The sequence below is a fragment of the Rhynchophorus ferrugineus genome, unplaced genomic scaffold (genome assembly GCF_030347505.1).
Source record: "Rhynchophorus ferrugineus isolate W39M unplaced genomic scaffold, kcgeb_rfMv2 rfM5, whole genome shotgun sequence".
In the NCBI taxonomy this organism is placed as follows: Eukaryota; Metazoa; Arthropoda; class Insecta; order Coleoptera; family Curculionidae; genus Rhynchophorus; species Rhynchophorus ferrugineus.
In genome coordinates, this window is record NW_027472584.1 from 19457256 (window position 1) to 19476928 (window position 19673).

Sequence of the window (19673 nt, forward strand, 5' to 3'; positions counted from 1 at the left end):
CCTACCATTTCATTATCACCTTTTCATAATGCTACTGATTCTCAGATTAGGTATAAGGGAGTTTCGGGATCAAAAATTAAAAAAACATATTTATGGAAAACATTTATTAAAAATATGATCCAATGGAAGGTGTAAAATGCGTCAACACATTCGTTAACAAATTAAAGAGGAATCTATTTTATAAACTTATGAAAACAACAACTGTTAACATGGATAGATCTTATTTTTATATCAGCACACCAACTTATTATTTAGTTATTTATGAAGGTTATATTAAAGTGACTTTATTATTGGTTTATACAATTATTTTGTTCGATTTTATTTTTATAGCAATACTAGAAAATTTATCCCCTAAAAAAATCTATTACAGTTTTTACGACCTTACTTTTGAGCTCAAGTAATACTTATCAAAAATATTTGTCTACAAATAAAAATCTTAACATAAAAACAGCCCCTCTCCCCTTAGTAATAAGTTTTACGAAAACATTTTCTACACACTAAACGTTTACATGTCTTAAGTATGTTCGTAATGAAACAAAATGAAGTTACATGCGAAAACAGCAAACTCTGGTCAGTTGGTCAATTACCTGACCTTTCTAAATAGTAGTAGTACTTCATAGTTTTAAAAACTAAAGCTTCTAGCATTTTAATCATCTAAAATAAATGGAAACTCATGATTTTATACCGTATTTACAAAATGATATACTCACGCATTTATTCTATAATACAATAAATTGTACGTATGTAGAAATTATCTCTCTATTATCCTAAAACATTTAGGAATAGTAAGATCTAAAATCTACAGTTTCATTAAGGCAAGTTAAACAAGTATATACATATGAAATAAGAAAAAAATGGAGATTTATCATGTTAAAATAAAAAATTATCTCGTCCGTATTAAAAAAGAAAAACTATATGCAAAATGGCACTAAATTATTAGTTACCTTAAAAATAAAAATAACTCTGTATTCTTCAGCAGACTTACAAATAGATAAACCCTAATGCATATACGATGATAAAAAAGTATATTTTACTAGATTAATTTATATGACTACTTTTAGATATATATATATTCCATATTTATAAAGCCTCTATGGGTGCACGTGATATTTTAGTAATTAAAATAATAAACACTGTTGCTGTTACACGTTCTCACATTGTTAATGAGACACTTTTGCACCAACAATTTTTTAACTTGCTCAAGTTTTACACTAACATTAGATGTATCACCAATAAACGCGAGTTTTAAGTATTCAGAATATCAATTTATTTTTCGTACCAAAGGAGATTTTTAAGTCGAGGCCAATTAAATAACGTCAGATATGTTGATGCTCTAGATAGTGAACTTTTCATATATTCAAAACTGTAAAAACTATTGATATATTTTTAATTGACATTTACCGTTAATCTGAAAAAGTAAACATTCATAAACTAATATATATTAAATATAGAAAATAAATAACCTTTTTCATCACAAAACCTACAGCAAAAATATTTATATTATAGAAAGTCGACAGCTTTTACAAAATAACTAATAAATAAAAATATAGAAAAAAAATATTTTTTTTACTCTATACATTTGATTCAGTCATGTATAAATATATATATGTGTATATATATATATATGTATAAAAATCTTACAACAAAAAAACACTATAGGTTTAATTTGATGTAAAAAAATAGTGTCGAAAAACTCATATCAACAAAATATTTTGTTTCAATACAATGCAACAATAAAACTGATCAACAATGAGAGAAAAAGCATTTGATGTTCTTTTCTCAAAAAATATATACAAACATTTAATAAAATATGTACATTTCTGATTACCCTAACAGTAGATACTTTTATTGCTCGATTTTTTTTGCAAAAGCGAGATGACGCAACATTCGTAACAAAAAATGTTTGAAAACAATCCGTGCTGCGCCGATCACGGTACACACGATTTGTCCTTCAAACAGCATTTAAGTGGTCTATTCACATGCGAATTGAACTGCGTATCTGTCCGGTCAATAGATTTGACGTGACATCCAAAGCAAGTTGGATAAATATACATGTTATTTTTAAGAATTTTTTTATCGAACAAAAATTTATGTTTTATTTTGTCCTTTAAAGAAAATGGCAAACCATTAAAAAACTTTAGTTTTGTTGAATAAGTAACAAATTAAGAATAACATTGGTTAAACGATACCATACAGCTGAGTAGTAAACACCGGGTAACCAGCAGAACTGAATGAAAGATATGTCATGAGGATGGAACATCTCGCATGTGAACAGACAGTTTTATCCAACAAAATATACAATATAAACTGTATACATTTTATATATCTTACCTTACATGTAATTGTATGGAAGGATCACTAAACAAGTTTTACTAATTTCAGCTGAAATACCTATATATATATATATATATATATATATATATATGTATCATGTTTGATTTGGCTTATATAATTTATTACTAAATGCATAATTCAGTCACTGATTATTTAATAAAATAACAATAATATGTAGTCAAATACTTTTTCTCAATAAAATACATAGTATTAATAAATATAGCAACTTGAAGTTGTTGACATGAACAAAATGATATAGCTCTTAAATAGTGAAAAAAAAAAAGATTTTATCAATAGTACTATGTTAATTCTATTGCGTTACGCTCCATATTATGTTATAAGACTATTTTTTTACATCTTATAAGTCTGTGTAGCTAAATATACATATACTTTTCTTAAGGAGTTAGATATTCAAATAGTTTTATTCATTTTCACTGACGGTAGACATAATTTATCTGATGACTTGTTGCAAGTCTCATCTTTGAAACTTAAAGCTAGTACGTGGGACCGTCGTAGCACTTTTACAGATCTAGGACTAGCGGATTTATCTTTTTCTAATACTAAAGCCCTTTTGGTACGTTTAACACCCGGTTTCTCTTCAACTTTCAAACTGTGCCCGTTTTTAAACGTAAGTCCATTTTGCCGATTAATACTCGTTTTCATAGGCCGTTTTTCGCTTAGTTGCATTTTGTCATTGGCTGAAAGAATAGGCGCCGTCCATTTTCGAGTCGTGGCCAATTTCCTCGTTGGGGTTTCTTTAACTTCGATTCTGTTGACAAACGTATTTGCAGAAAAACTGGCAAAAATCCAGAAAACAAAGCTACTCGTGCAACTTTTTTCATTGTGTACAATCAATATAACAACAAGCATCTAAATTAAGCTACGATTGTTAACATGCTAAATTCAAAGTAAAAAAAAACCATATCCATTTTTCTAAAAATAATTTTCAACAAATGCTATAACAACAGCATCTTGTATATAAAAATATATAAATAAAAATGTGCATCGAAATATATGAGTGATTATAAAAATAACGAACAATATATTTAGCGATATAAAACCAAATAATCCCTAAGCTTCTATGTTAAAAAATTCAATATTATTACTAGCAATTTGTTGTCTAAACTTAATATATACTAACATTCACAATTTCAAACCACAAATTGATACTAAATATTAAGGTGTATTATCAAATTTGCACGTCTTCTGCTTGCTTTCTAATTTCTCATAAATAATACTTATGTCACTGGAAAGAACAATAAAATAAAAAAGCCCTAATTAGGAGATAATTAATACTATTTTTAGTAGGTAAATTTTATTATATTTATTTATAATATATTTGTTGTAAAAAGTCCTATGTCTAAAACATTTCGTTTTTACACAGTCCGGCTATGTAACTATAACAGAGCAACTAGCAATTAATTTATTGTTGTTTTTCTTTTTCAACATACTTTTAAATAATATTACTCCATAAATATACTTCAGATATAGAATAAAATAAAGTCTGCTACATTTTTATTTTACGATTATGTAACTTTGATGTCATCGATATACTACCAATAATTAAAAATTCAGAATTAGTAAATGTTAAAAAGACGCATTTAAAACAAACAAAAGATATAAAGAAAATAACAAATGTTATAAAATTGTGAATGTTTAAAATAAATTAACAGAAAATATCTGAAACCTATTACCAAAATGGCTACATCGAATAAGTCCTGCTATATATTTTTAGCAATAATTGCTAAATATTTAAAAATAATGTAGGCCAAATCATGCAAAAAAAAGACGCAACAACAACATAATAAAATTTTTTGCTAGCCATGCCAAACTTTGTCTGACTTAAGCAAAAATGTCTGTCTAAACCAACCTTTTGGTCATTACACGGCTACTAGTTGATCCTGTTATTCTGGTAGCTGTATTGACAACTTTGCCGCTTCTCAATATCGTCTGGTTGTTGGTTGTTGTTGTGGTTGTTGTCACATGGACGCGCCTGAGTTTTTCTTTTTCAGTCCTAGTAAACGGCATTGTTACGTTTTAATATCAAATTAATACAGTATAAGAAATAAAAATGATATACTTCATTATAATTCTATTGAAAATAACATTCCTTTTAATATAGCATTTGAAAATTAATAAATTTCAAGAATTTTTCAGTGACATATAGTATTATAATTAGGCAATAGAGATACGACGATGAGACAAATTGGACAATAGTATTACATCAATAAATATTATTTCATAATCCAATAGTAACTTAAAACATACAACAGGAAATATATCTATAAAGGGTTCAGTACAGCATTCAAAATATTTACATGTGTTGTTTTATCTATTTTAAATACCGTTTTAAAAAATTAACAACATTTCGGAAAAAAAAAACCATCAAAACAGTAACGTCCTCAAAATTAGTTTTGTGGCTACCCACTGATTGAGTCGCAATAAATATTAATATTTTTATTTTGTAATAACTAGATAGATTTATGGACAGGTATAAAATATCAGTCAATAAATGATATTATGCTGTCGTAAAATTTCATATAAAAAAAACACTAAAACAGAATTCAGTATATGCATATTATCATGTGTAATAGAACAGATTTATAAAATAATAATGGCCAAAAGGCTGATTTAAAATCAGACAAAAGACAATCAATGATATGATAATTCTACCACCTTCGAATAATTTTTAAATTATGCATATAAATTGAAACTTGTCATCCTGGTATAACTTTCAGAATGAAAATAAAGGAGTATCACATTTAATCTATTAAATACTTTAGACATAAATGTAAAAATATAATAAATTTTGATTACTTACATTCCAGGACAATTAGTCTTCACTTTGGAACGCTGTGCTTTGATTTCATTAAGTTTATCACCCTGCGTTTCCTTACTTTCTTCAAAATCGGGAGAGTCCTGAGGATCATTTATTTCCATACAGTCTACCTTCTGCATAATACCAGTTACATTATCTTGACTTTTTTTCTTCTTCAATTCTGAAAGACTATAAATCCCTTGTGAGAACTTCGGTGGAGACGAAATGTTGTGTTTCTTCCTATATAAATCACCTGCTTCCCACATCTGATTTTGTTTCCTATAAAAGCAAAAAAAAGTTCTGAACTCTGACTAAAAAGTTATATAATTCGAAGGGTACGATTTGGGAGATTCTGGATCCCAGCGATATTTCTGCCCCGACAAAATTCTCGAAAGAATTAACAAAAACCTAAGGCATAGCTTTTTTAACTTTGGCCTATATGTGCAAATAATTGATAACACTAGATGCGTAAACTATGTGATCATTTTAATTTAATAAGATGGACATCTCTGTAGAATGAAGTAGTGTTTGTGTTAAGTCTTTGAATTGCGATTTTGTATAACTTATTTTTTCTTAGGCTCGACTTTTGCCACTCTAGTTTAATAAGCAATAATAATTTGATCTTTATTGTAGAAATTGTAGAAATGTAGTCGGGTTATTATTATGTGATGTTCATGCTGCATTTTGATGAAATTTAACTTATTATTTTACGAGCACAGAATTATTTTGGTGTCGTGCTTTTTGTGTGTTTATTCCTGAGATTTAAAAAAATTACCATAATTGAATCATCAACAATGCACAATAATATACTTTCATATAATATGTACTTACACCTCTAACCAGCTTTGTTGATGTCCTATTATTGAACCGGGCCTACATATTCTAATCCAAGCAATCGCTTCTTCAGCTGTAAATTTCCAGTGCTTCATTATGTAGCAGGCTATTAAAGATCCTGTTCTTCCCAGCCCAGCTATATATAAAGAAGACATTTGAAACATATTCCTGAAATATCTTTAAAATATATTTACCTTTACAGTGTACTGCAATAGCACCTTTAGCATTCTCACATATAGTTATAAAGCTTTGTAATATCCTATCATTAGGAGTTCCACCATCCACAAAATACAAATCTTTGTGATCAAACCCTGCTTGTATAAATTTATTCGAATCATAAGCTTTTTTATTCAAACGTATTATAGTACTGATTTTGTGCCTTCTAAAATATGGAAAGTATGTTTCTGGTGAATGTACTGGATAGCCATAAATTGACACTTTAGATTTATTCTGTGGACCACAGAAAGCTATAAATTTGTTAGGAACTATCCAATTGAAATCACCATTTTCAACTCTTTCATAGTGTTCATATTCAAGGAAATCAAAATTATCAAAATTAAAAAAACCATAAACACAAGCTTTTTTAATGGCTCTTAGACAGTCCAGGAGTGAAAGAGTGAACGGTTCACCAATGGAAGCATCACGAAATTTTAAATAATCACTTGTAGAATCATGATTTAATACTTCATAAGCTTTTTCTGGTTGATACTCCAGATATATTATCTATAAAAAAATTTATTGTTATATGCTATATATATTTTTATAAAAATTGTAAAAAACATACAGAATATGCCCCAATTAAGAAGGCAGCATTGACTCTTTTATGTACATCTGATCCAGTACAATGAACAATTTTTTTGTTTGAAAAGGCTGGACTATTCAATTTCCTTCTTAATTTCACACAATAATGATAGAGCATTGCCAAATTGAGAGGGCCAAAATCCAAGTAAAAACTGTCATAACTGAGCTCATTATCTATTGAAAAATAATGCACTGATGGAGTAGACTTTGGTTTTATACTTGTATTTACAGAAACAAAAAATAAACGCCCTAAAAGTTAAATAAATTAATACTACAAATAAATCAATGTTCTACACAAAAAATATGAAACATTAAAAATAGAATATAAGCAAAGCATTTTATGCCTAATTTAAATTATAAAATGTACATTAAGAACAATGAATTATAAGTATTTATTTTATTTTTTCATTTCTTCCCAATGTGATAAAAAAGCAATTTATATAATAAACAATAGCTTTAAAAATATATGTTGCACTTACCTTTAATAAATTCTGATGCATTTAACAAAACATTATCAAAGTTTTCCATATTTAACAATGTTTGGCTTTTCCTTTTTAATGACGAGCTGGAAAATTACGTTTAATATTACCATACCAATAAAAAATTTAGTTGATTATACACCTAACCTAATCCCACTTATTTAAGTAGGTAGGTGATCTTAGACTGTAGGCGTATATATTAGAAAGATATATTTGATTGATCATCGGAATAAAATCTTGTTAAAGGCAATACATATTTAAGATTATAATACATAATATATATTATATCGTTAACAGTAACTATACTTTCAAAACGACTTTTTGTCTATGTTTAAAAATAAACAAAACAGTATCAGTCACCACACTACACTTTTAAACTGGCCATATCTTTGAATTTTTTGAAAATATAACTTACATGTTAAACATGACAATTTATACTTTTTTAACATAATTTATTTTTCTATTAAATAATTTACAGTACATTGTTTTACCCCCAGAGTTGTTTGTTGTACGTAAAAACACAACACTGATTTTATTGATATAAGATGGCTGAACTGACTATTCTATTGCCAATAGAAAAATTAAAAAAACATAATTGTTGAGAGCCGTATACTTGCATTAAATAAACAAATATTTAATACTCTCTTTATTTTATATACATATTTAATACTTACAGTTGTATGTTATAGCAATTTAACATTTAGTTTAAGTTTCAATTTTCAAATTTGGGGGAAAAAATAAATCCCTAGTTTCATTTTTAAATATTCAAAGGATTTTAGGAGATTTGTTTCTCTTTTATAAATCTTATTTTATTGTAAATTAATTATAAATGTATATAATATATCAATATGTATATACATAATAGGAATAAAAATTGTCAATTTAAACTAAACAAAACAAATATGATTATAATAATTTTTATTATAGTTAACATTATTTTATTATTTCTATCAGCAAAGGCATAAAAATTAGTTTGGTTGCTAACATACACATTGAACATTAAACATTAACATAAAAAAACATTTACCTTACTTATGTTTAAACTATAATATTAATTAGCAGGTTTTTCATAAAAAGGTTGTTTTGGCATATTTATGTAATATATGTTTTCTTTCCAATATAACAGATTTGTTTTTAAAATATCCGCGCATGGCTTTTTTATATTACTTTTTCCATCAGCTAACATAACAAAAGGTGCAATTATCGATAAATTATCTGTGTTGTCACAAATTATTCCAGCTAATGATGTTTTACGAATTTCATTTAATTGATCTATAGAAAATCCATGTAACTGTTCAGGATTTTCATACCAAAAGCGATCACCAATTTTAATCCTGATAAACTGATCTAATATAAGACAAGTCAGTGTCGGCCCTAAAACTGTTCCATTAATTGGTTTTTCACTTAGAGCACCTGTATATAAGTCTATGTCTTTTACGTCTCTAAAATACATACTTCTTGAAAATGGTTTGATTATCGATTATAATAAGCTCACCTATATACAGTCTTAATGTTATTGAGAACGGACACGCCCATAACTGGTTGAAGATCCTCAAATGTTATGGTTTCACCCAGACCGCAATGTTGCCTCCAGAATATGTATCCTGGAAGACCATGGTCCCTACCTCTCTGTATGTTTAACGATACCAAATCTAATCCACACTGGTGGCTTTGTTTATTAGTACTGGAAAAATCTTCAAATAAATGAAATTTTATTTCCTTGGAAAAATAAGCATCGCTTGCTTCAACATGAGTATTCATTGCCCCGTTTAAAGCTTTATTTAATTCGCCATTATCGTATAGTTTAAAAGGATCGAAAAGCATTTTATGCATCTGGATATATTCAGTACTATTCGAGTGATTAGCTAGTATTTTAATTAGAGTTGGTATTAATGAATGGGCAAAACGGAAAGCTGATGCTGCGAAAACATTTGCAACGCTAGGGTCAATAGTTGGGTTATATTTGTAAAAATAACCTTGCTGCTTCGGTGATAGCTCATATTTTTCCATCACATGTTTACCTACAAAAATAAGATGCCTGACTGACATTTATTTAAGGATAATGAAATATATACCCAATAGAATCGGTAGAAATTCATTATACGTAATATGTTGCATTTGAGCTGACAAAATACGTCTAGATTCTTGAAAAATTGTTTCATCATTCCAGTGGGGATTTAATTGAGCAAGATTTTTTGCTATTAAATTGTGTTGTCTTGCCCATATCAAGTGCATGCTTGTTAAATGAAGATTTTCATTTGCTCGTTTATCACCTGAAATGCTTTTTTAGTTTTATTTGGGGATATTACTCTAATAATCTTACCAGACAAAAAGCAATATCTTCCTTTATTTTTTTGCTCCTCCCGGTTACAACCATCAGTCATATCATAAGATGCTGGAAGTAATGATCTGTTATCACTAGTAATAAACATTTTCAGCAAACCTTTTTCCATGGTTCTTAATGATTTTACTGTATTTTCATCAGCTCCATATACTACAGAACCATCTATGAAAGCAGTAACTTGATTCATCTGTTCTCTTGGTCCTGTTTCAAATACATAAATCCATAATTTAAAAATATACATAAATTTAGTTATTCCTAGATACCTAAACAACATGTTGGTGCTGGGGCAGATCTAACAAACTCCATGCAGGATATATTAAATTTTTGAAAATAATCATTGATATCCAAGTAAACAGGAAAACATTCGGAAGGTAAGGTATCATTAGAGTTACAGCAGGATATGCTTTCACCATTCTGTTTTTGACTAAGTGCTGTAGCAGTAACGTCATGGTCGAGAAATTGACCCCAAACCGCTAACATAACTGAAAACTTGGAGTCGTCTCTGTAATAAGGTCGATGTATTTCTACACTGACTCTACGGGCAGACGGTAGATTATCGCCAAATGTAGACACTCTAGGTTTACTTATACCTAAAGCAAACTTGATGTTAACTATATACTATTAGACTTTCGCGAATGCCGAAGGAATATGTTGAAGTGTTTTTCCGGCTTTTAATTCACATAACAGATTCGTTGTAGGGTTGACGTTTTTATCAAATAATTCAACGTTTCTCCGAATACCCAAAAAACACTAAAACAAATATGAGTTTAAATTAAAAATAGAATAATTACCGTCAGCATAATCTGGTGGTAAAGCTCGCCTAAATGGCCTATAAGCAACTCCGTAGCTGTTAGGGTGATTAACATTATTACATGAACCATTGTAAGATCTGTATTTATAAGAAAAATTGCACGGTATTGCATCATAGCATAAGTCCGTTAGTACTGAATCTGTAATGTTGGTAAAGCAAATTTTACCTACTGGTGTGTATTTGTTCCAATTTCTAAAATATTTCTTTATAATATTGATGATGTTGATCTAGTGTTTATTATTACCTGTAAAAATACTTTGTAGCTCCTTCTCCTTCAAAAGCTTTTTGTGATATACTTCTGGCCTTTTCACTAGTAGCCATCACTTTTTGATGTTTATAACTTGGACTATTTAACTTTAATGGGCTGTTGTATTTTTCAGATTCATATTTGCTATTTAAGGCTTTTCTACCTTCTGTTATAGCTTTATTTAACTCATTATAATCTTTATAACTTACTGGGTCAATTTTATCTGTTCTAGGCCATGATAATACTTGATGCAATTTTATAAATGTGTCAGCGGGTAAATTATTTGATGAAGATTCATTGTTGGATTGGGTATTGTTTGAATCTTTCGGAGCCAAATTGTTAAAGTAAGATATAGTTATTATAAGAATGGTTAAAACAAAAATTCTGAAATTAATAAGACGTTTCTCCAGTTGCTCAAGGATAATACAGTTGTTTTTACTCACATAATAATTGTACATAAACAACACTGGAATTGTTTCACTCTTCTTTTTCTATCTCTTAATAAATTATGTTCGTATATTGATTGGTCCTGTTGTGCACCTAACAGTCTGGTTCTTTCATTAAATTGACTTTGAGACATATTTTACACAAAACATACACCGATCTGATCAAATAGATTCGTAAAATAGTTATATTAACTAACAGTATCAGTAATAAAATCTGAGTAATATAATATGTGAAACCAATGAAGTATAAGTGAAATGAAACCTTGTAAATTCTAAGTGTTTTTATTTTCTCATGTGTAAAAGAGAACTTATCATAATACAAATGAAAATATTTAAATATTTACGTTTTAGTATTACATGTTAAGTTATACCACAAAAAGCATCAAAATTGTATTAGTATATAATCAAGTAATTTGAATTTATATTTATAAAACAATAATATAATCTAGAATACACAAATAGTACAATAGACTTAATTTTATCAGTCATTGTTTTAAACAAGTATTGCACAACTATGGTTATAAAATTAACATATCTTTTAAGATTAGAAAACACTGCAATTTTTTATTCATGTAATTATATAAATTAGTATTTTAAAATTTTGATGAATGCGACGGGAAGTTTGCAGGTAAAATCCGTAATTTTTTTGCATTGCATTGCACCCATTGCTTTAATCAGAAAACTTCGGTGAGTTTTATTCCATTTTACTTTGGGGAAACTTCCATTTATTTATAAATCATGAAGTATTAAAATGCAAGGAAAGCAACTGATTCGTGTAAAGCCTGGTTTCAACATTTTCCAAGTACACTCTATTCACTATATTATAAAAAGATCTCCCCAGCCAAGTGAACCCCAAAGTTACGTTTGCAAGAAAAATATGTTTTATAAATGTTTATTTAAAAACCACTGCTCTCTAATAGCCATCTTAGTTTTATAATTATTATATCTATAATTAGTATATCTACTTACTGTATTAGTACTGTCTGGCCCTAGTGTATATCTGTTTTTCCATTTAGATTCTAGTTCACAAAGTTTTTATATTTTATAGGTATTAGAGGTAAATAAAACACAAAATAAATTGCAGAAGTGGATTTATTATAAATCCATTTGCATGTTACACAAATAGTTATAGATATTATAAATTGAGAGTATGGTATATGGTATTTCTGTAAGAAAAAAAAATCACATTATAGGCCATACATAAATTTTGGTCTGATATAGTGAATACTGTAATTATCAATACAAGTTTCGTTTAATTAACTGTTGCGTCCTTCTGTATATATATACGATTGGCCAAAGTAATAAAATGATAATAAAAATAAGTTGATACAAAGCTATAGATTCTTATTAAAACGACTCAATATAAAAAATATAGTGTATACATTACACAACACAAAATATTTACAGTGGCTTATTACTTAATAGGCCACAAATCTCATTCAACAGTCAAAAACTTAAAAAATGCCACTTTATAATAAATACTGTGTAACTAAAAAAAATAACCTGAAACTCGGAAACAAATCAACATGATTTCTTTGAGCTGTTACAAATTGCATCAATATTTTTTGTTGCTACATTCGCTACAAACTACTCCAGTCTTATCAGCTCCTGACAATTTTGTCAAATATAGGTCTATATGTTATTGGACATACTGCTTGGCTACAGGTCATTATACATACAGGAACGAATGTTATCTTTATACAGTACTAAGCAAAACAAAATTAGAAAATAATCTCATTTAAGCAATCACTTGACTTGTTGAGGTAAGAAACTTTTAATATGGTAATAGCAAGAGAAAGTTTTCGTAATCGTTTTGATATTTTTTTTTCTATCAATAAAATTGGTCACTGAGAGTCATTCAGATTTGCTTATATATATTCATAACAGGTACCAGTTTATGTTAAAGCGTTTTGAAATCTGACAGTTAAGTTCCTCTGGGATTTTATATTCATTAAAATGAATACCTGAATTAGTTATGTTTAATTTAACGTTTACACCGTCTCACCTCAGTATCACATTAATACATCAGATCAAAAACAACATATTGTTTATTATTTTGCTCAATACTGTACTTGTATAAAAATAACTGTGAGTACATCAACGATTACCGTAAAAATATATATCTTACATTAGTCTATTTATTAAATTTTATATAGGTTAAAAATTAATAAATAGGCAAAATAATCTCCTTGTATTTTACCTTTATACCTTTCAACTATACATTTGCCAGATCTAAGCTGCACAATTAACATTGCACCTTAAATTTGGGGGAAAGTTGGTGGATCGTACTATAAAATAACATTTAAAGATGAATACACAAGAATATGCAAAATACACATTGCTAAAACTTTAAAAATACATGGCGTATGACTTCTGAGTAAACAGCTTTATAAAAAATATCAATCTCAAATTTCGGTATGAAAAGTGAGCAAGAAGTCCTTATGGCGGAAGCTCCGAATCTTTACTACAAACCATTTCTATAGACAAGGATCGAAGAGGTACTGAAAATACAGGTTTCTTGAGCACCATAGGTTTTATCTTGGTTGGAGGTTTGAATGTAGAAGTTGATGTTGCTGCACCAATTGTTGCATATTTTCTATTTGGCACTGGACTCGTAATGGTCATAAACTCGCTACCTTCTATTTGAATTTTTGTATTTTTTTTCAATGTACACTGATTTTGTTTTGCAAAAGTTTCAGCAGCTGTGGTCATTTCAGGGCTCTCCACTTCTTGTGTCGGCTTTTCTGTGTTATTGGTTGTATCTTCTGGCGAGTTAGTAAGACATAAATTCGAAAACACAGAAACTGAACTAGCCAGAGGTAAATCCATCACAAGATCTGGTGTATGGCTTTGCCTGTGAACAAAGGGTTCAGAGAGTCTTTGTGCTTTAATTAAGGGCGATGACGCGGCTTCAATGTTTGCTCGTCGTTGCCACAAATCTCGACTTTGAGAAAAATTTACGTTTGATTCATCAATTTCGTTTTTCTCTCTTCTTGTCGTTTGAGATTCTTCACTGGGTTTATCGGTTTCTGGTTCGGTTGTGTTGCTGTTGACGCTTTTATTCACAGCTAAATCTTTTTTAAGAACTTTTTGAATAGCCATGCCTATTTCTTCCTTTGTTACCAACACTTCTTCAACAGGGTTATGCTGAAAACAAAATATTTGGTCATCAAAGCTCATCAGTTTCTATATATAAGATTTTTGGTATCTTACTATCACGTGCAAACATATGCTAAAATGAATGTAAGAGCCAATTTAATTGAAAGTTACGATGTTTAAACAGATCATGCAGTGCAATGTGTTCTTACCTTTAGAAGCCTCATTATATAAATAAATATATAAAATATTTTTTGTTGATAGAAAAAGTTATTTGTGCAAATATTAAGTATTTCAACATAGACATAATGACAATATCAATTAAATAAATTTACTAAACAGTAAACATTTATTGCTATATTGGATTATCCAAAAAACTGTGTTATAAATGGTAGATAATCTAGAATATATTTGTCAAAACATATATTTGTGACAATAAAATGATAATCATATTAAACCCGAATATTTTATGTAAAATCTAGAATTTCAACTGTTTATTTTAAAAATAAATTATGGAATGCCTGGAAACTTAATAATAGGAAATAATGTTAGCAAAACAGTTATGAATGATCTACTTTTTTTTCCCTTGAAGCAAATATATAAGTTTTATAATAAAAGCTACACCGTGTAAAATGATTGCAATAATTACTGAAAAGGTAACGTTATGATTAATTAATACATGGGAGGCTACTTAATTCCGAATTTATAAATGGTTAAAATCTCAACACCATAATTGTATGGATAATCCAATAAGTTCACATAAAATGTGTAACAACATATTTGATATAAATTCCAAGTAGAAGTAATAAATGAAAGTTATTGAACTATGCTTAAACAAACAAAGATCATGACGCCAGACAGATGATGAGTTTAACATGGTTAACATGATATAAGCTGAAGTATGGGGTTTAAACATGCAAAATGATTATTTCTTTTCATATGCTCACCTTTTATGTAATGATGACCTGAGGCTGTTTAATTATTTCTAGGAAATCAACAAAAAATAATATGTAAAAATACTTCTACACTCTTACACTAAAAAAAAAACAAAAGCGACACTATTGCACTATTTTTTTTTTGTTTCAATGAAAGCTTCTCATGCATTTGGGCACTTAAAACTAAGGCCAATTTTGAATAGGCAAGTAACAATAAATATATTTTTTTATTAACGATTTAATTTTGTCATATAAAATATATGCTTAAACTTACTTGGTTCAGTTATTCCAAAAATAATAACATATTACTAGATAAGCTGTAACTTAAATAATGAAAAATTTATACGTTTTTATTCATAACTTAGATAAAATAGAAAATATCTTTTATTCAGGTCTAAATAAATAAGCTACAATTAGACATTCAATTCAATATAATAAAACGTTTAGTAGTAGTACTTTTGAAACAGTTCAGATATTCAACTAAACGATTTACTATATCACATGAAAACGACGACACAAAAATTAACAAAAAAAAAACACATGCACCATGCATATCTAACTTTTAAAATAGACAATATAATATTGGGCATGCAATATTAGCCAACCAGTCTCTAAGCGAAGTGTCGCTGGACACTAACGACATCAAAAACGCGTTGTGCGATATCATTACGGAACACAGCCAAATGTCACGTCACACATTTCTTTACGTCACAAATATATACTAAACAGTTGTCTCTAGTACCTCAGTGCTGGGCCAAATAGCCCCCCCGGTAGGTGGAACGACATTATTTGACTCGCATATTATTTCTGAATCGTTGGAGCTAGAAGTACGGCGACGAACTGACTCTTCGGAAGAACTTCCTTTTAAATTATTCGCCTTATCCCTGTCACGTTCATCATCCCTGTAAAGCATTTTGATTTTTACATACAATCCATTTAAATGAACATTTCTATTGATACACTCACTGTCATCTATAATATTTTGTCAACTAAATTTAGTAGAAAATTATTATGTAAAAGCCATTAAGAAAATTTTATTAATTTGTCAGTCATAGTAAAATTCATGTTCAAGCCCCAATTATAAATAGTACTCACTTAATCTTTAAAGATATATATTTATCAGGAACAAGGCCTTCTTGACCATTAACTGCTCCTCGCCACCAATCATTCGATACTTGTGAAAAAAGCGTTACTGTATCACCTCGTTTTAGCGATAACTCTCTATTTGACCTGGCAATGAAGTCAAATTGCGCTGTCGCTTCAATATTTTCTGAATCTAACACAGAATTGAATATATGTCTATGTTTCTCGTTTAAAAGTAATGCCTTACCATCTTCTGATGGACAAATTTCTGAATCAATGTCGTCTTGAGTTTGATCTGAGGGAGAATCCCCTACTTCCCTGGAAAAAAATGTAATATTTAAAATATTTCTAATTTACATTTATTTAACTTGGCTTAACAATATTTTTACATCAAGTTATTTTTGTTCTTGTGACAGAAATAATTATTTGTAAGCATTGAAGATTTATTTTACTGTTTTGGCTGTAGAGACAGTTAGAAAGTATATTTTGTTTGTAGTATTACAATTTAACAAAGATTTGCTTTAATATCTCTAACTGGGCGTTTTTTTATTGTCTTCATGGGTCGTAAGACTTATGATCCGAAATAGAAATAGTAGAAGTTTAGAAAGAAGAAAATATTTTTTCATTATCACTACATAGTATAAAACAAAGTCGCCTTTTCTGTCCCTATATCCCTATGTGCGCTTAAATCTTTAAAACTACGCAACGGATTTTGATGCGGTTTTTTTCAATAGATAGAGTGATTCAAGAGGAAGGTTTATATATATAATACATGCATAATATACTAAGGCAACATTGCTAATTTTAGAGGTTTCTAACGTGATGTCGTAAATTAATCTATTTTTTTAGGCTTATTTAGCAATTAGCAAAAACGCTGCCTAACCCTACGAGTTAGATCAAATTAATGTACTACAGTATTGTACACCATAAAAAGGTCTACAAAAAAGTCCGCGATGGTATATGTTTATCTTTTAGGGATAACCCACATTAACCATTTTTATTGTTTACTTTTTACGTGAGAAAATGGCTTATTTACGAAGCTATTTTAAGCAATACGGCATTAATCCTTATCGAATTAAGTACCTTAAATACAGTGTGCAATTAATATAGATCAATATGGTTCCTTACAGCATGTAAATTAAACAAATATTTTCGGAGATATTACAAATTTAAAATTTGCGTTTAAAAATGTGTAATGTAATAAAAATTGTATGAATTTAGATATTCCAAAGATAGCAGGAAATCTTCATAGTAAGTATAGGGGAAGAGGAATTGTTTTACTCCAAATTTAATGCGTGCAGGCCAAGGGCAGTAATGAATGAACCAAAAATACTGGATCGATTTTAATCATGTTTTCATTGAGTGACATAGGCATATATATTTTATGCCCGTGCAAAGTCGGAGCGGGCCGCTATGTTTTTATATACAACCTTCATATTTTTTCTGTAGTGTATTTAATTTAGTATCAGCACTGCACCCGTGCGAAGCCGGGGCGGGTCGCTAGTGTAATAATAAACTAAGAAATATATGTGTCTAATATATAAGATTGAGAAGATATTTTATTATTTTAAGGTGTTTAAATAACTTACTGATCATCTGTATTAGGAGAAATATATTTTTCATACACAGGACCACCATCATTAGGGAAAATCTCATCGTGGAACATAATGATATTCTTAATCAGTTCATTAACTTGATTCTGGTACTGAACTTGATCTTTATCATCTGGCACTGGTACCAAAGTAGGACCAAAACAAATGGCCAAATTATATGGATCCATCATGTTTTCATCGGCGAATTCCGAAAGATGATTTAAGAAAGCGAAAAGATATCGCAATACAATCATAACAGGTCTCGGCAAACTTTTGATTACTTCACGCATCTTCGATATAAACTCCTTTTTATTTTCTAATTCTAAAAATGAGCACAGTTATTCTCATTATAAATTAGGATGAGGGCAAGGAAAACTTACGTGCGAGCTCCATGAATTGTTCGAAATAAATGATAGGGAATAGCGGTTCTCGGAGTTCTCGAAGATATAATTTAAAAACGCCAGCAACACTGTTTATGTCAGATGCGTCAGTCATGTCTGCCAGAGGATCTTCACCCCTCTCAAACCATTCTTTAAAATTGTTTATTTCCACTTGAGAGCCCGATACTCTAAATATTCCTTGATGATGTAAACCTAGTAAGTATAAAAAAAAGTTGTTAGTTTATAAGTAACCATAAAGGAAACTCAAGGTAAGCATTAAAAACTGAAATCTTGTTGAAATTTTGATGACACGGTTTAAAACGAACACTCACCGTAAAGGTTAATGACTCTAATGCAAGACCTGAGGATCAAAGGAATTTCTTGATTCGTTGCTTCTTGATATTCTTCTAAAGAGCCTCCGAATAGTTTTGGTTGTCCGCTCAGTTGTAGTCGCCCTATACGCTTTCGTTTAGGAGTTTTAGCGACTGGCCGTATGGTTTGACATAGTTCGGGAGCTTCGGCTACTAAAGATTGACGGAGATATTCTTGTTTTGCATCTAATCGTGCTATTTTCGATGAACCAAGTAAATATTCACGGAATTTCTGAAATAAACAACGTTCAAATTATTTTGCACGTAAAATGGATTAGATGTTTACAATCGATTAGTGCCATTCAACAGTTTATACAGTGATTGATATTTGTTTAGATCGGAACTTACGGTTAAATAGAAGTCTTCGGTTTCTTGTCTGTCTGATCTTGCTTTCATCGAAACTGATTCCGGTGGTTTGCTCAATAACTGGGCGTTTTCACCAAAATATCCGCTACAATCATAGTCTTTAGCACTCAGCATGTCCAGTAGTGTAGTTTCAGCAGTTTCCAATGTTTTCCAAACTTCTTCAGATTCAGTTCTAAGTGATGTCACTCGTTGTTGTAGTTGTGTTAATCGACTTTCCATCTCGCGATGTAGCAAATTTTGTATTTCCGGTTCAGCAGGCTAAAATAACAATTACAGTGGGATACAATAAAGTTTATAATAAATTCGTCTCACTTCGTCCGTCTTTTGTCCTTGGAATTCCAATTTTTTAGGAATCATAAATGCGCTATGATTATATTCCAGGAATCTTTGCTTATCTAAACGAGAATCCAACGAATTTATACAAGCTGATAATGTGTCTAAACCATTCTGCACGGACTTTTGTCTACCTTCCTCAGCAGTTACGTGCATCAGCAATGCACGAGAAATACAATTATGAAAACCAAAGTCCATGCACTGAAAGAAATGTTCCATTCTAAGAAATTAAAAACACACAATTGTCTATTACTCACGTCAATGAGATCTGATAAATCGTCAACAAAATATTTATGGATTGTCGTGTTCGATGCCTCTAAACACAATATATATTCATTGCGAGCTTTGAGAGCTTTCAACTTAGCATCATTATATTTATTTCGTCTCTAAAAATGAATATACG

At 29.5% G+C, this 19673-nt stretch overlaps 3 protein-coding genes across 13 annotated transcripts in view; all 3 read right to left on the reverse strand.

Annotated features, from left to right (window-relative positions):
• Window positions 1-89: 89 nt before the first annotated feature.
• On the reverse strand, window positions 90-7830 carry LOC143197240 (dual specificity protein phosphatase CDC14A). 8 transcript variants are annotated; one of them, XM_076405498.1, is made up of 9 exons: window positions 7682-7816; window positions 7267-7352; window positions 6771-7036; window positions 6181-6709; window positions 5984-6122; window positions 5156-5431; window positions 4205-4348; window positions 711-767; window positions 514-654 (listed from the first exon to the last, which is right to left on the reverse strand). In XM_076405498.1, exons 1-8 carry the CDS (start codon window positions 7690-7692, stop codon window positions 752-754), a joined length of 1467 nt encoding a protein of 488 aa, XP_076261613.1. In that variant the 5' UTR covers window positions 7693-7816; the 3' UTR covers window positions 514-654; window positions 711-751. The 8 variants fall into 8 exon arrangements, with proteins under 8 accessions (XP_076261609.1, XP_076261610.1, XP_076261606.1 ...); XM_076405494.1 differs by having other exon boundaries at window positions 90-3103; window positions 7758-7830; XM_076405495.1 differs by having other exon boundaries at window positions 90-3103; window positions 7748-7822.
• A 337-nt stretch (window positions 7831-8167) lies between these two features.
• Window positions 8168-11375, reverse strand: cd (peroxidasin homolog cardinal). Its single transcript, XM_076406331.1, has 8 exons — window positions 11112-11375; window positions 10666-11052; window positions 10402-10613; window positions 9874-10200; window positions 9590-9811; window positions 9342-9539; window positions 8762-9287; window positions 8168-8708 (listed from the first exon to the last, which is right to left on the reverse strand). The coding sequence occupies exons 1-8, from the start codon at window positions 11246-11248 to the stop codon at window positions 8318-8320; spliced, it is 2400 nt and encodes a 799-aa protein (XP_076262446.1). The 5' UTR covers window positions 11249-11375; the 3' UTR covers window positions 8168-8317.
• An 813-nt stretch (window positions 11376-12188) lies between these two features.
• Window positions 12189-19673, reverse strand: part of LOC143197244 (SLIT-ROBO Rho GTPase-activating protein 1) — a 54466-nt gene continuing 46981 nt past the window's right edge. For 3 of the 4 annotated variants that reach the window (XM_076405510.1, XM_076405508.1, XM_076405509.1), the window contains 10 exons: window positions 19528-19656; window positions 19250-19471; window positions 18920-19195; window positions 18533-18803; window positions 18201-18413; window positions 17818-18142; window positions 16476-16546; window positions 16241-16421; window positions 15888-16047; window positions 12189-14261 (listed from right to left, as the gene is read on the reverse strand). In XM_076405510.1, the coding sequence (XP_076261625.1) occupies window positions 13554-14261; window positions 15888-16047; window positions 16241-16421; window positions 16476-16546; window positions 17818-18142; window positions 18201-18413; window positions 18533-18803; window positions 18920-19195; window positions 19250-19471; window positions 19528-19656 (2556 nt within the window). In that variant the 3' untranslated portion in view covers window positions 12189-13553. The remainder of the gene's footprint in view (window positions 14262-15887; window positions 16048-16240; window positions 16422-16475; window positions 16547-17817; window positions 18143-18200; window positions 18414-18532; window positions 18804-18919; window positions 19196-19249; window positions 19472-19527; window positions 19657-19673) is intronic. The other variant, XM_076405511.1, reaches the window with a different exon arrangement.

Excerpts from the sequence above, each read along its gene's own strand:
- LOC143197240 (XM_076405491.1), bottom strand. Across the intron at positions 6,710-6,770 it reads TCTTAATTGGGGCATATTCT|ATAATATATCTGGAGTATCA; the intron begins GTATGTTTTTTA and ends ATTTTTTTATAG. Across the intron at positions 4,349-5,155 it reads AAGACTAATTGTCCTGGAAT|GACTGAAAAAGAAAAACTCA; the intron begins GTAAGTAATCAA and ends GCCGTTTACTAG.
- cd (XM_076406331.1), bottom strand. The coding sequence starts at position 11,248 with ATGTCTCAAAGTCAATTTAATGAAAGAACCAGACTGTTAGGTGCACAA. Across the intron at positions 10,614-10,665 it reads GCTACAAAGTATTTTTACAG|AAATTGGAACAAATACACAC; the intron begins GTAATAATAAAC and ends GAAATATTTTAG. Across the intron at positions 9,540-9,589 it reads AAGATATTGCTTTTTGTCTG|GTGATAAACGAGCAAATGAA; the intron begins GTAAGATTATTA and ends AAAGCATTTCAG.